Source organism: Physella acuta, unplaced genomic scaffold (assembly GCF_028476545.2).
Source record: "Physella acuta isolate Inbredline_101_S28 unplaced genomic scaffold, ASM2847654v3 ptg000973l, whole genome shotgun sequence".
Taxonomy (NCBI): domain Eukaryota; kingdom Metazoa; phylum Mollusca; class Gastropoda; family Physidae; genus Physella; species Physella acuta.
The window spans coordinates 21,099-38,353 of record NW_026732490.1 but is presented as its reverse complement, the minus strand read 5'-3'; the positions used below and the strand labels follow the sequence as shown (position 1 = coordinate 38,353).

Here is a 17,255-nt window from a genome sequence, read left to right as displayed (position 1 = left end):
ACAAGACATTGATCGAATAAATGTTTAGAATAAATATTTATTCCCATAAGTTGTAATATTTTAAATTTTCAATTGAGAGCTAATGAAAGTCAGGCCGAGCTGGTTTTAGTGTGAGTTGGTGAGTTTTTAACCATGTATTGATGACAGTAAACAAATATTTTTTAACAAAATTTGTCGGCACAAGAATCTGTGTTTTAATATGTCAACTCTTTCATCTGTAATGTCTTTTTTGCAATGGATTATATCCATGTATCCATGTTTTTTTTTTGCATGATCCTGGATGCTAGGTGTGTGGATATTTGTAACTTTCTAAAGCTGTTTTTTCTCCTAAAGTTCAAACAAAATGATAAGCCTTGCTGTCTGTGTAATCCTTAGGTTGCTTTTTTCTTGTGTAAATAAGAGGTGTGTACACCAATGAATGTATAGAATACTGAGTATATGATATACATTGAAATAATAGTTTGACTATGATTATATATAGTTTTAAAACACTTTATTCATTGATTATTATCATTGTTATTTTATTTAATTTCTATTTATTTTTTTACTTTTTTAAAAGTTGAGCAAAGGCAATTTATATTGTTTAGGGCAAATTGTGAAAAACTGTATTGTTTCATTTCCTTTTTTTAGTTTTTAATATTTGTGTTCTGTTGGTTAAAAAATTGCATAGGTACCCTAATACTTGAATTGAAACAGTTACATAAAATATAAGTATTATTACAACAACAAAAAATTGTGCATTTAAACCAAATGTTGTCAATCAGTAGAATACCACAATAACTAGCTTAGCGGAGATGTTTTAAATATTGATTGCTTTATTATGCTCAAGAAAATTCTTTCTGAAATGTCACAAATGAATACAAAAGATTTTTTTCTTAAATTTGTTTTCAAGATTTGAGGTTGCTTACTTAAAGGGCTGGTGCTATGCCGTGATGTAATGCTTGTACATCTAATCAAGCTTTGAATGACAAGTGTTCATATTTTATAGATAGAAAAACTCTGGCTAAGAAATCTACAAACATAAAATATTTCTTATTGTACATGCCTTGTATTTACATTTTTCTTCAAATTCTATATTTCTATATATAATATTTGACCTGAGAACTCAGTTAGCACCTGGCTAGTGTTTGCTATTCACACACACACAATTTTTTCTACTGATCTGAATCGTTCAAATAGCACGCACTTTCATTTGCCATTTTCCAATGGTTGTTGCTTTTTTGTTTTCTTCTTTTATGTTTTTTTTTTCCTTTCTCTCCTTCTTTCTTCACACATTTCTTGTCAATGTTTAACAATTTGTTTATTATTATAATTTTTCAAAAGATAATTTACAATTTTCTGTTGTTTGTTAGTTGTAAGCGCTACTACATTGAAAACTGTGAACTCATTGATGTGAATAATATACCAGATCAATAAATCAGTGAAAAGTTTGTGTCATAAATTATTGACTTGATGACTTTTATTTTCTAATCATTACGGCATAATTAGTATTTTCTTGTAACAACCTGACTAACCCTAACTTCTTTAAAGTCCGCTGATGATATTCCTGCAAGGGTGGAGGCTCGTAAGAACGAATGTTGATTTCAGTACATTTAAGTAGTCAACTTTTCAAAGGGTAGCTGATGGATAACTGTCCCCCATGTGAATGACAGCTGACTGATAACTGTCTCCGATGTGAATGACAGCTGGTGGATAACTGTCTCCGATGTGAATGACAGCTGATGGATAACTGTCCCCGATGTGAATGGCAGCTGATGGATAACTGCCCCCATGTGAGCCGTTCATTTCTTGCAGAAAGGAAAACTCACTTCATGAATACAGCTGTTTTAAAACACCATGTTCCGTTTCGCAAAAACATTCGAGCCTAGTCCACATACACCCCACTACACACACTCATTTACCCACATTTTTGTGTTATATAAATATATGTCCACGATGTTTTATCTATGCTGCACTGTTAGTAAATATTTCCAATATTGGAAACTATTCGCATTGCATATAGGCATATAGAATGCTATAAGTGTTTCTTCCAGACTTTTTTTCTCCATGGAAGGGGGCACTTGAATTTTCGGGGGGGGGGGGGGGGGGGGGGGAACATATGTCCCCGGGCGCCGACCTTAGGGTGGCGCCAAAATGGGTTGGAAAAACAAATTGAAAGTTTGAGGGCGCCGGGAAGGGTCTCTCTGGGAAGGGGGGCTTCTGCCGAAGAGATGCCTGGAAGAAACTCTGCATGCTATACAAACACGTGCAACGCAATACGTTAATCACAATAAAACTACAGCCAGAATAATTAAAACGCCATCGCACGTAGCCTGTATCGGACATTGGACATGAAATCCCGGTCAGTGCGCGCATTGACCGGCCAATGTACGAAATATACTAGAAGTGTTAAGCTCTTTGTCTTTTGACCGTAACATATATAACTGTAAAAAGTTGCTACACGAACTGAAGACAAATGTTTCTCACATACATTAGCGGTATTTAGTTTCCGTGTCACATATGTGTGCTCTAGTCAGATATGTGTGCACTGGTCACATAATCACAGATGTGTATTCTGGTCATATAATCACATATGTGTGCCCTGGTCACATAATCACATAAACATAATCACAGATGTGTGCTCTGGTCACAAAATGTACAAAAGTGTGCTTTCGTCCGAAGGGTTGTATTATAATAATTTGCTAACAGTGCTATGTAAAAAGTTTATAACAAAGGGAGTACACTCTTTAAATATTTTTTCCAGATTTAAAAATATAATTATTCACCCTTATGTATCACACACACAAAAACTCTACTAATTTTATTAATCAGTAGTCAAGTAGACTATGTGATAAAATATTTCATTTATTATTATGTTTACATTTTGATTAAATTTCAAATTAAATAATATTAGATAGGAACTTTTAAAAAAATCCCAACAAGCAATAAATGACATCATTTGTTTTCATCTGATTTAAAATTTAATTCTGTCGTCAGTATCAACTCACAGCTGACTTAATATAACAGTGCTGCAGTACCTCGACATACGAGTGCCCCCCCCCCCCCCCTTTTTTTTTAAGATACTAGCTGTTAGGCGAGCAAAATTTTGCTTTGACATACGAGATAAATTTAAGATACGAGTAACCGGAGTAGCGGTTTTAACGGTTTGTGGAAAACCCTGAAAAAGTTGCAACTGATTTTGCATCTGAACTATTGAATGAAGCTTACCTAACTCATTTCCGAAACTTTATGAAAGGGAGGAAAAAAAACCTCTTGGATAGGTTATTTTAACAGCCTGTTCAAATAAAGCAAAGACCATCGAAGACAAAAGCGGTGACGGAAATTAAGCGAAAGTAACAAAACATTACTTAGTAATATTTAGGTTCACTTGTGTTCAGCGAAGTTCCTTAGCTTAGCGATAAAATGTAGTGTTGTGACTTTAGAGTGTAACAAGTTCGTGATCTAAAGAGCTTAGAATTAACAGTGAGTAAGTGAACGGAGTGAAGCTCCTCCGCCCATCTCCCCCACCTAAAGCCTACAGCTCCACCAACATCCTCCGTAAGCTCAAGTTGGCTTATTTTTAAGGTAAATACACTGTATCAAAACCACTATATTTCTTTGCTTTATCCTTAACTATGCTTTAAAACAATACTTATCATTTACAAATACTTTTCTTATAAAAAACAACAACAACTGGGGTGGTATTTTGGGGTCAGAAACGGATTAATGGCATTTAATTTAATGATTAATTTGATTTACGAGCAATGTTAAATTAAACCAACAGTTTTTGGATTCTGAAATGTCATGGAGGACGCCCTAGGCCGACAGGCAATGGTCAACACAATGGCGTCACAAGGTAGGAGCGGGGGGTGCCGTCTCGACTGGGTGACACCCGACCTAGTGACGCCCCTGTGTCAATACAGTGTATGTTGTGTGTTAGATTGATCCCTTGATGCTATATCATAGCTTTCTTTTAGTTTTACAGAGAGATAATAAGACAATTAAACTGATTTTTTTCAACATTTTATTCCATTTGTATTAGATTTAGTAACATATATATCTACTTTTAAGGCCTCTTCGTCGTCCTATCGCCATAAAAACTAACCAGCGGTGTCGCTGTATCATTTGCTGAAAATCAACAACAGCAAATTTAAACAAAACAATCACACATTATAGTTCAGTAAACATAAAAGATAATCATAAACCAAAGTCTCTGTAACATACCAAAAGTGCATTATAAAGAATCCGCTTTATGTGACGAATTAGTTTAAAGACACGTTGTTAGATAAAAGACCCCCCTCCCCACCACCCTACCCCCACAACACAACCACAAACGCAATCACAACACAACCACACACAACACAACACCACAACACAACCACACACAACAGAACCACACATAACACCACACACACAACCACAACACATCCACAACACAACCGCAACACAACCGCAATACAACCACAACATAACCTCACACACAACACGACAACTACAACACAACCACAACACATCCACAACACAACCGCAACACAACCACAACACAACCACACACACAACTACAACACAACCACAACACAACCACAACACAACCACAACAAAACCACAACACAACCACAACACACAACCACAACTACAACACAACCACACAGCCACACACACAACCATAACAAAACCTCAACACAACCACACACAACCACACACAACAGACACACAACCACACACACAAGCACAAAACAACCACAACACAAACACAGCACAACCACACTCCACCAACACTACCACAACACAACCAAAACTACAACCACAACCACACAATAACCACATTTCACAATAGCACACCACCAACACAACGGACACACCTGGATGTAGACCCTCAGGTGAAGCTGGTACCAACATCTGTTCAACATTCTCGTCTGTTAGGGACACGTTCTTACACGGCTAGCAAACAAACACAAAATTTGGGGTTCACATCTAGGGGACATCAGTTAATGAGGACATCAGTTAATGAAGTCATCAGTTAATGAGGTGATCAGTTAATGAGGTCATCGGTTAATGAGGTCATCATTTAATGAGTTTCAACATTTAATGAGGTCATCAATTAATGAGGTCATCAGTTAATGAGGTCCAGACATATGAACAAAATTGTACCGACCATCTGATGTAGATGTCGCCAATAATAAACGTATCACCTAATAACTAGCTTAAAAACCATTACATTCAATACCATAGTGGCCTCCATAAAGCAGTGCCATTACCTTATAGCGTTTATTATACTTGTTTTAAATTTTTTTTAATAGTTTGATTTGTTATTAATATACAAAGAATCCATCGACATAGCAAATAGAAAAATATTTTAAATGTTTTAAAATAATTATTCTACGATTAGTTGTTTAAAAATATCCTAGCCACATGTGTAATATTTGCATAGTTGATTTTGAAGAAAATGACAATAATTATTATGTGGAGACTATCTAGATTTAATTAAAGAAAAACAAATGTAAACCTTATTCCGTGTGAACAAATGTATCTGATATTCAGCCGGGATAGCACTTGCTGACTTTGATCCTGGGGGAAAAACAACAGAATTTACTTCCCCTGGTTTAGCTGTTAGAATCTACTTTCACGTTTAGATTCTACAACGTTTCAGAGAATTGCAGGAAGGTTACAATTAAAAAAGAACAACAAAAAACAACCATTCACTAATTTTCAAGTTTGAACCAAATATAAGTTTTATCTCTTTCAACATACTTTAAAACAACAGCAATCTATATTTTATATAACCCCGAAGGCAAATAAATCAATTTTTTACGCCACAGTAATTCACACACCAAATGTTTTAAAAATCTTCATAAAACCTAATACATTATAGCTATAATAATCTAATATATAAAGTTTAATTCTGTATGTTTGTATGTCGTGGATTACAAAGGAATATAAGAAAAAACGATACTTCCATGGATTCAAGTGTTAGATTATTAAAGTGCTCATGGTCTAAATTTATGAGTTAAAAAATTAATATTGAAAGTCTTTAAAAACAGTTTTCATTTTACATACTTAAAATAATAATTTTCAATTATAAACATTACATAAAATTTAAAAAAACTTTATCAACTTTTATAAAATTTCTAATTGTGTCTGAAATGTATTTGCATTTAGTCCTTCAGCGCTCATTACGTTCCTTGATTAGGAAAACACAGCTATTTCCCTTAAAAAAACATAAAATCAAGGGGGGGGGGGGGGAAGAATTTACTTTTTATTACTTTGTTTTGTTGTTAGGAAAAAAAATAGCGCGGATTGATTAAGTGCAATGTAGTTGGTATTTTTAATACTGCCTTATATTCCATACACTGATCGTACTGTTTTCTTCTTATTATTTTCAATTGTTTTCTTCTGATTATTTTCAATCAAAGACAGGTGAAGTAACAAAAGACCTCTTTATTCGGGAACGAGAGATCCCGCAGGTTATTATTTGTGTATTTTATTTTTGCCTATTCATTTTGTCTGTCCTTTTTTGCGCACGAAGAGGAATTCGTTTTTGTCGGTCACACCAGAAAGCTCTTTTATACACAATGCACCAAACTACAAGAAGATATACCATTTGATATAATACTAGCCGTTGTGTTGTGTTGTGTTGTGTTGTGTAGTGTTCGTGTTGTGGTTGTGTTGTGTTGTGTTTTGGTTTGCGTTTGCATTTGGTTTGTTTTCGTTTGCTTTTTCGTTTGTTTTTTCTTTGTGTTTGTATTGGTGTTTGTGGTTGTAAAGAAATGTTTATTTATTGAAAAAAATCACTTGTTATTAAAAAACATTGTACTTGTATTTACCTGTGATAAAACTAATGGGGAGTCCAACCACTAGCACACAGATCATGCCGAGAGTACAGAACCACAGGTAAGATAAGCCGTAGATAATCTCAATCCCCTCCCTGTAGGAACAAACAATAAAAATAAATTGTGCATTAGTTAAACGTTTATGATACCAAAATTTGATGTAAGCAATAAAATTATACGATTGTGTTACGGCAGGACCCATAGATTGACTCAACGAATCCCTAGAGTTCGAGCGAAGCATGGTTAAGAACGTCTGTTTTGTAATTATATAAACAGATTTGCAATGTAATGTATTTGAAGAAAATCATTGAACTTATGGTGTAATGATGTGTAACAAACTAAAATTTGTTATATTAGGCCTATGTGATAATGTGTTAAAACCTACAATTTTCTATATTGTATAAAGACGTGTTAAATCCTAAAATGTGTTAAATTCTGTGATCACGTGATGCCTGTCAAAAACTAACATTGGTGTAACTGGTCATGTTATATGATAACGTGTAAGAAAATATAACTTTGTCATTTAGTCTGATGGCGTGTGAAATACTGCAACAACTAAAAAATATTTTCTTTACCTTTCTCCAGCTAACGTGTCATCCAAACCTAACATTGTTGTAGTTGACATGGCTCCCGTAGATGCCATGTCAGTGACAGGTGACATGGCGGACACATTGACATATGCCATACACGTCCCATTAGGAAATGGTTTAGATGGTAAATGCAAGCCGTAGACATAGGAGCCAATGGACACCCACATACTCAGTGCTACAGCAACTACAGCTCCTGATATGGCGCCCTGTGGGGTGCAAGAAAAAAAATTATAAATTGATTGTGACATAGAAACTTACAACTTAATAAATTAATTATTACATGGTTCGCTGCACGCGTATTCATAATTTTTTGTTCACAGAGTAAACTTTTTGCAACTTCATAATTAATGAAACTTTAAAGATCACGCGATTTTATAGATTTAATTATGGCTACTTCATTAATTTTGTATGTTGAATGACTGTGTGTTGGAGATATATTGATGTTGTAGGTTGCTTAATGTGTGTTTTACAAGATCTTCAACATTACGGTATGCAACCCACCTTAAATAAGGTTTTACCACGTAATCCGGTGTTAAACCAATCAAAATAACCGAATTAAAACCGATTAAAATAACCAAATTAAAACCGATCAGAAACGTAAAACGGCGCTAAGCCAAACTTACGTAACTGTTGGAGCAGGGGAAGAAAGCACCCAGTACAAACAGTCCTAGCAGCGGCCCCTCCACAGCACCTGTCAGTGACAGCGACGCCTGGCGGTAGACAGAAAATGTCTTTAAGTGTCTTCACACCAGACATTAGGAACATCACAACCACACACACCAGACATTAGAAACATCAGCTCAGCAAAGTATAAACGTATTACTAAATAAATCGGTACTTAAATATACATCTAAGTACTACATTTTATTTATATAGACTAAATGCAAAACTTACCTGTACAACAGTTCCTTCAAGATTTGCTGCCATCAAACTAACACCAATGGTCAGGATTCCGTAGAAAGCGACTAGTATCCAGTGTTATATATATATATATATATATATATATATATATATATATATATATATATATATATATATATATATATATATATATACATACATACGAAGAAATCGCGCGTCGCTGCGGTCTCAGAGAAAAGGCTGACGAAACATTTTTAGAGGATTTCATCAATGCGTTACCAATCGTATATTTTTTTTTACACCCGCGAACTAAGATTTCTGAAAATGAATTATTTTATTGTAAACAAAGTCAGCGCTATAGTTGCTGCTTCTCAGTGGTTGAGATCAAGTTTGAGAGAGAGAGAGAGAGAGAGAGAGAGAGAGAGAGAGATAAAGAGAGGATAGGCTGACGCAACATTTTAAGACAATTTTGTCTAAAACTGAATTATTTAAATATAAACAAAGCCAGTGCTATAGTTGCTGCATCTCAGTGGTTTTTCCACACTGACCAGACCACTACTTAGTAAGGTAATTTTTTACATTCATCATTTATACCTGTAGCTTTTGTGACCAAAGTCTTCTGATACTCTGTATACTAATACCTGTAGCTTTGTTGAATAAAGTCTTCTGATACTATGTATAAAAATACCTGTAGCTTTGGTGACTAGAGTCTTCTGATACTCTGTATAAAAATAATACCTATAGCTTTGTTGACTAAAGTCTTCTGATATTCTGTATAAAAATACCTGTAGCTTTTTTTGGCTAAAGTCTTCTGATATTCTGTATAAAAATACATGTAGCTTTGGTGACCAAAGTCTTCTGATACTCTGTATAAAATTACCTGTAGCTTTAGTGACTAAATTCTTCTGATACTCTGTATAAAAATACCTGTAACGTTGGTGACTAAAGTCTTCTGATACTCTGTATAAAAATACCTGTAGCTTTGGTGACTAAAGTCTTCTGATACTCTGTATAAAAATAACTGTGACTTTGGTGACCAAAGTATTCTGACACTCTGTATAAAAATACCTGTAGCTTTGGTGACTAAAGTCTTCTGATACTCTGTATAAAAATACCTGTAGCTTTGATGACTAAAGTCTTCTGATACTCTGTATAAAAATACCTGTAGCTTTGGTGACTAAAGTCTTCTGATACTCTGTATAAAAATACCTGTAGCTTTAGTGACTAAATTCTTCTGATACTCTGTATAAATATACCTGTAACGTTGGTGACTAAAGTCTTCTGATACTCTGTATAAAAATACCTGTAGCTTTGGTGACAAAAGTCTTCTGATACTCTGTATAAAAATAACTGTAGCTTTGGTGACCAAAGTATTCTGAAACTCTCTGTAAAATTTACATGTAGCTTTGGTGACCAAAGTCTTCTGATACTCTGTATAAAAATACCTGTAGCTTTGGTGACTAAAGTCTTCTTATACTCTATATAAAAAAACACCTATAGCTTTGGTGACTAAAGTCTTCTGATACTCTGTATAAAATTACCTTTAGCTTTAGTGACGAAATTCTTCTGATACTCTGTATAAAAATACCTGTAACGTTGGTGACTAAAGTCTTCTGATACTCTGTATAAAAATACCTGAAGCTTTGGTGACTAAAGTCTTCTGATACTCTGTATAAAATAACTGTAGCTTTGGTGACCAAAGTATTCTGATAATCTGTGTAAAAATACCTGTAGCTTTGGTGACCAAAGTCTTCTGATACTCTGTATAAAAATACCTGTAGCTTTGGTGACTAAAGTCTTCTGATACTCTGTATAAAAATACCTGTAGCTTTAGTGACTAAAGTCTTCTGATACTCTGTATAAAAATACCTGTAGCTTTGGTGACTAAAGTCTTCTGATACTCTGTATAAAAATACCTGTAGCTTTGATGACTAAAGTCTTCTTATACTCTGTATAAAAATACCTGTAGCTTTGGTGACCAGAGTCTTCTGATACTCTGTATAAAAATACCTGTAGCTTTGGTGACTAAAGTCTTCTGATACTCTGTATAAAAATACATGTAGCTTTGGTGACCAGAGTCTTCTGATACTCTGTATAAAAATACCTGTAGCTTTGGTGACTAAAGTCTTCTGATACTCTGTATAAAAATACCTGTAGCTTTTTTGACTAAAGTCTTCCGATACTCTGTATAAAAAACTCTGTAGCTTTGTTGAATAAAGTGTTCTGATAATCTCTGTATTAAAATACCTGTAGCTTTGGTGACTAAAGTCTTCTGATACTCTGTATAAAAATACCTGTAACGTTGGTGACTAAAGTCTTCTAATACTCTGTATAAAAATAACTGTAGCTTTGGTGACTAAAGTCATCTGATACTCTGTATAAAAATACCTGTAGCTTTGGTGACTAAAGTCTTCTAATACTCTGTATAAAAATACCTGTAGCTTTAGTGACTAAATTCTTCTGATACTCTGTATAAAAATACCTGTAGCTTTGGTGACTAAAGTCTTCTGATACTCTGTATAAAAATACATGTAGCTTTGGTGACTAAAGTCTTCTGATACTCTGTATAAAAATACCTGTAGCTTTGGTGACTAAAGTCTTCTGATACTCTGTATAAAAATACTTGTAGCTTTGGTGACTAAAGTCTTCTGTTACTCTGTATAAAAATACCTGTAGCTTTGGTGACTAAAGTCTTCTGATACTCTGTATAAACATACCTGTAGCTTTGTTGAATAAAGTCTTCTGATAATCTCTGTATAAAAATACCTGTAGCTTTATTGACTAAAGTATTCTGATACTCTGTATAATAATACCTTTAGCTTTGGTGACTAAAGTCTTCTGATAATCTGTATAAAAATACATGTAGCTTTGGTGACTAAAGTCTTCTGATACTCTGTATAAAAATACCTGTAAATTTGATGACTAGAGTCTTCTGATACTCTGTATAAAACTACCGGTAGCTTTGGTGACCAAAGTCTTCTGATACTCTGTATAAAAATACCTGTAGCTTTGGTGACCAAAGTCTTCTGATACTCTGTATAAAAATACCTGTAGCTTTGGTTACTAAAGTCTTCTGATACTCTGTATAAAAATACCTGTAGCTTTGGTGACCAGAGTCTTCTGATACTCTGTATAAAAGTACCTGAAGCTTTGGTGACCAAAGTCTTCTGATACTCTGTATACTAATACCCGTAGCTTTGTTGAAAAAAGTCTTCTGATACTCTGTATAAAAATACCTGTAGCTTTGGTGACTAGAGTCTTCTGATACTCTGTATAAAAATACCTATAGCTTTGTTGACTAAAGTCTTCTGATTTTTCTGGATAAAAATACCTGTAGCTTTTTTGACTAAAGTCTTCTGATATTCTGTATAAAAATACCTGTAGCTTTAGTGACCAGAGTCTTCTGATACTCTGTATAAAAATACCTGTAGATTTGGTGACTAAAGTCTTCTGATACTCTGTATAAAAATACCTGTAGCTTTTTTGACTAAAGTCTTCCGATACTCTGTATAAAAAACTCTGTAGCTTTGTTGAATAAAGTCTTCTGATAATCTCTGTATTAAAATACCTGTAGCTTTGGTGACTAAAGTCTTCTGATACTCTGTATAAAAATACCTGTAACGTTGGTGACTAAAGTCTTCTAATACTCTGTATAAAAATAACTGTAGCTTTGGTGACTAAAGTCATCTGATACTCTGTATAAAAATACCTGTAGCTTTGGTGACTAAAGTCTTCTAATACTCTGTATAAAAATACCTGTAGCTTTAGTGACTAAATTATTCTGATACTCTGTATAAAATTACCTGTAGCTTTGGTGACTAAAGTCTTCTGATACTCTGTATAAAAATACCTGTAGCTTTGGTGACTAAAGTCTTCTGATACTCTGTATAAAAATACCTGTAGCTTTGGTGACTAAAGTCTTCTGATACTCTGTATAAAAATACCTGTTGCTTTGGTGACTAAAGTCTTCTGATACTCTGTATAAAAATACCTGTAGATTTGGTGACTAAAGTCTTCTGATACTCTGTATAAAAATACCTGTAGATTTTTGTACTAAAGTCTTCTGATACTCTGTATAAAAATACCTGTAGCTTTGGTGACTAAAGTCTTCTGATACTCTGTATAAAAATACCTGTAGCTTTAGTGACTAAATTCTTCTGATAATCTGTATAAAAATACCTGTAGCTTTAGTGACTAAAGTCTTCTGATACTCTGTATAAAAATACCTGTAGCTTTGGTGACTAAAGTCTTCTGATACTCTGTATAAAAATACCTGTTGCTTTGGTGACTAAAGTCTTCTGATACTCTGTATAAAAATACCTGTAGATTTTTTTACTAAAGTCTTCTGATACTCTGTATAAAATTACCTTTAGCTTTAGTGACGAAATTCTTCTGATACTCTGTATAAAAATACCTGTAACGTTGGTGACTAAAGTCTTCTGATACTCTGTATAAAAATACCTGTAGCTTTGGTGACTAAAGTCTTCTGATACTCTGTATAAAATAACTGTAGCTTTGGTGACCAAAGTATTCTGATACTCTGTATAAACATACCTGTAGCTTTGGTGACCAAAGTCTTCTGATACTCTGTATAAAAATACCTGTAGCTTTGGTGACTAAAGTCTTCTGATACTCTGTATAAAAATACCTGTAGCTTTAGTGACTAAAGTCTTCTGATACTCTGTATAAAAATACCTGTAGCTTTGGTGACTAAAGTCTTCTGATACTCTGTATAAAAATACCTGTAGCTTTGATGACTAAAGTCTTCTGATACTCTGTATAAAAATACCTGTAGCTTTGGTGACTAAAGTCTTCTGATACTCTGTATAAAAATACCTGTAGCTTTGGTGACTAAAGTCTTCTGATACTCTGTATAAAAATACTTGTAGCTTTGGTGACTAAAGTCTTCTGTTACTCTGTATAAAAATACCTGTAGCTTTGGTGACTAAAGTCTTCTGATACTCTGTATAAACATACCTGTAGCTTTGTTGAATAAAGTCTTCTGATAATCTCTGTATAAAAATACCTGTAGCTTTGGTGACTAAAGTATTCTGATACTCTGTATAATAATACCTTTAGCTTTGGTGACTAAAGTCTTCTGATACTCTGTATAAAAATACATGTAGCTTTGGTGACTAAAGTCTTCTGATACTCTGTATAAAAATACCTGTAAATTTGATGACTAAAGTCTTCTGATACTATGTATAAAAATACCTGTAGCTTTGGTGACTAGAGTCTTCTGATACTCTGTATAAAAATACCGGTAGCTTTGGTGACCAAAGTCTTCTGATACTCTGTATAAAAATACCTGTAGCTTTGGTGACCAAAGTCTTCTGATACTCTGTATAAAAATACCTGTAGCTTTGGTGACTAAAGTCTTCTGATACTCTGTATAAAAATACCTGTAGCTTTGGTGACCAGAGTCTTCTGATACTCTGTATAAAAGTACCTGAAGCTTTGGTGACCAAAGTCTTCTGATACTCTGTATACTAATACCCGTAGCTTTGTTGAAAAAAGTCTTCTGATACTCTGTATAAAAATACCTGTAGCTTTGGTGACTAGAGTCTTCTGATACTCTGTATAAAAATACCTATAGCTTTGTTGACTAAAGTCTTCTGATACTCTGTATAAAAATACCTGTAGCTTTAGTGACTAAATTCTTCTGATAATCTGTATAAAAATACCTGTAGCTTTAGTGACTAAAGTCTTCTGATACTCTGTATAAAAATACCTGTAGCTTTGGTGACTAAAGTCTTCTGATACTCTGTATAAAAATACCTGTTGCTTTGGTGACTAAAGTCTTCTGATACTCTGTATAAAAATACCTGTAGATTTTTTTACTAAAGTCTTCTGATACTCTGTATAAAAATACCTGTAGCTTTAGTGACTAAATTCTTCTGATACTCTGTATAAAAATACCTGTAACGTTGGTGACTAAAGTCTTCTGATACTCTGTATAAACATACCTGTAGCTTTGGTGACTAAATTCTTCTGATACTCTGTATAAAAATACCTGTAGCTTTGGTGACTAAAGTCTTCTGATACTCTGTATAAAAATACCTGTAGCTTTTTTGACTAAAGTCTTCCGATACTCTGTATAAAAAACTCTGTAGCTTTGTTGAATAAAGTGTTCTGATAATCTCTGTATTAAAATACCTGTAGCTTTGGTGACTAAAGTCTTCTGATACTCTGTATAAAAATACCTGTAACGTTGGTGACTAAAGTCTTCTAATACTCTGTATAAAAATAACTGTAGCTTTGGTGACTAAAGTCATCTGATACTCTGTATAAAAATACCTGTAGCTTTGGTGACTAAAGTCTTCTAATACTCTGTATAAAAATACCTGTAGCTTTAGTGACTAAATTCTTCTGATACTCTGTATAAAAATACCTGTAGCTTTGGTGACTAAAGTCTTCTGATACTCTGTATAAAAATACATGTAGCTTTGGTGACTAAAGTCTTCTGATACTCTGTATAAAAATACCTGTAGCTTTGGTGACTAAAGTCTTCTGATACTCTGTATAAAAATACTTGTAGCTTTGGTGACTAAAGTCTTCTGTTACTCTGTATAAAAATACCTGTAGCTTTGGTGACTAAAGTCTTCTGATACTCTGTATAAACATACCTGTAGCTTTGTTGAATAAAGTCTTCTGATAATCTCTGTATAAAAATACCTGTAGCTTTATTGACTAAAGTATTCTGATACTCTGTATAATAATACCTTTAGCTTTGGTGACTAAAGTCTTCTGATAATCTGTATAAAAATACATGTAGCTTTGGTGACTAAAGTCTTCTGATACTCTGTATAAAAATACCTGTAAATTTGATGACTAGAGTCTTCTGATACTCTGTATAAAAATACCGGTAGCTTTGGTGACCAAAGTCTTCTGATACTCTGTATAAAAATACCTGTAGCTTTGGTGACCAAAGTCTTCTGATACTCTGTATAAAAATACCTGTAGCTTTGGTTACTAAAGTCTTCTGATACTCTGTATAAAAATACCTGTAGCTTTGGTGACCAGAGTCTTCTGATACTCTGTATAAAAGTACCTGAAGCTTTGGTGACCAAAGTCTTCTGATACTCTGTATACTAATACCCGTAGCTTTGTTGAAAAAAGTCTTCTGATACTCTGTATAAAAATACCTGTAGCTTTGGTGACTAGAGTCTTCTGATACTCTGTATAAAAATACCTATAGCTTTGTTGACTAAAGTCTTCTGATTTTTCTGGATAAAAATACCTGTAGCTTTTTTGACTAAAGTCTTCTGATATTCTGTATAAAAATACCTGTAGCTTTAGTGACCAGAGTCTTCTGATACTCTGTATAAAAATACCTGTAGATTTGGTGACTAAAGTCTTCTGATACTCTGTATAAAAATACCTGTAGCTTTTTTGACTAAAGTCTTCCGATACTCTGTATAAAAAACTCTGTAGCTTTGTTGAATAAAGTCTTCTGATAATCTCTGTATTAAAATACCTGTAGCTTTGGTGACTAAAGTCTTCTGATACTCTGTATAAAAATACCTGTAACGTTGGTGACTAAAGTCTTCTAATACTCTGTATAAAAATAACTGTAGCTTTGGTGACTAAAGTCATCTGATACTCTGTATAAAAATACCTGTAGCTTTGGTGACTAAAGTCTTCTAATACTCTGTATAAAAATACCTGTAGCTTTAGTGACTAAATTATTCTGATACTCTGTATAAAATTACCTGTAGCTTTGGTGACTAAAGTCTTCTGATACTCTGTATAAAAATACCTGTAGCTTTGGTGACTAAAGTCTTCTGATACTCTGTATAAAAATACCTGTAGCTTTGGTGACTAAAGTCTTCTGTTACTCTGTATAAAAATACCTGTAGCTTTGGTGACTAAAGTCTTCTGATACTCTGTATAAACATACCTGTAGCTTTGTTGAATAAAGTCTTCTGATAATCTCTGTATAAAAATACCTGTAGCTTTGGTGACTAAAGTATTCTGATACTCTGTATAATAATACCTTTAGCTTTGGTGACTAAAGTCTTCTGATACTCTGTATAAAAATACATGTAGCTTTGGTGACTAAAGTCTTCTGATACTCTGTATAAAAATACCTGTAAATTTGATGACTAAAGTCTTCTGATACTATGTATAAAAATACCTGTAGCTTTGGTGACTAGAGTCTTCTGATACTCTGTATAAAAATACCGGTAGCTTTGGTGACCAAAGTCTTCTGATACTCTGTATAAAAATACCTGTAGCTTTGGTGACCAAAGTCTTCTGATACTCTGTATAAAAATACCTGTAGCTTTGGTGACTAAAGTCTTCTGATACTCTGTATAAAAATACCTGTAGCTTTGGTGACCAGAGTCTTCTGATACTCTGTATAAAAGTACCTGAAGCTTTGGTGACCAAAGTCTTCTGATACTCTGTATACTAATACCCGTAGCTTTGTTGAAAAAAGTCTTCTGATACTCTGTATAAAAATACCTGTAGCTTTGGTGACTAGAGTCTTCTGATACTCTGTATAAAAATACCTATAGCTTTGTTGACTAAAGTCTTCTGATACTCTGTATAAAAATACCTGTAGCTTTAGTGACTAAATTCTTCTGATAATCTGTATAAAAATACCTGTAGCTTTAGTGACTAAAGTCTTCTGATACTCTGTATAAAAATACCTGTAGCTTTGGTGACTAAAGTCTTCTGATACTCTGTATAAAAATACCTGTTGCTTTGGTGACTAAAGTCTTCTGATACTCTGTATAAAAATACCTGTAGATTTTTTTACTAAAGTCTTCTGATACTCTGTATAAAAATACCTGTAGCTTTAGTGACTAAATTCTTCTGATACTCTGTATAAAAATACCTGTAACGTTGGTGACTAAAGTCTTCTGATACTCTGTATAAACATACCTGTAGCTTTGGTGACTAAATTCTTCTGATACTCTGTATAAAAATACCTGTAACGTTGGTGGCTAAAGTCTTCTGATACTCTGTATAAACATACCTGTAGCTTTGG

General features: G+C 33.8%; 1 protein-coding gene across 1 annotated transcript in view; it reads right to left on the bottom strand.

The window, feature by feature from the left end:
* Positions 1-4,011: 4,011 nt before the first annotated feature.
* LOC131954107 (sodium-coupled monocarboxylate transporter 1-like) overlaps positions 4,012-17,255 on the bottom strand; it is a 30,508-nt gene continuing 17,264 nt past the window's right edge. The window contains exons 13-19 of the mRNA XM_059317629.1: positions 8,294-8,364; positions 8,023-8,109; positions 7,385-7,605; positions 6,804-6,904; positions 5,486-5,547; positions 4,842-4,920; positions 4,012-4,107 (exon numbers count right to left, since the gene is read on the bottom strand). Coding sequence (XP_059173612.1) covers positions 4,046-4,107; positions 4,842-4,920; positions 5,486-5,547; positions 6,804-6,904; positions 7,385-7,605; positions 8,023-8,109; positions 8,294-8,364 — 683 coding nt within the window. The 3' untranslated portion in view covers positions 4,012-4,045. The remainder of the gene's footprint in view (positions 4,108-4,841; positions 4,921-5,485; positions 5,548-6,803; positions 6,905-7,384; positions 7,606-8,022; positions 8,110-8,293; positions 8,365-17,255) is intronic.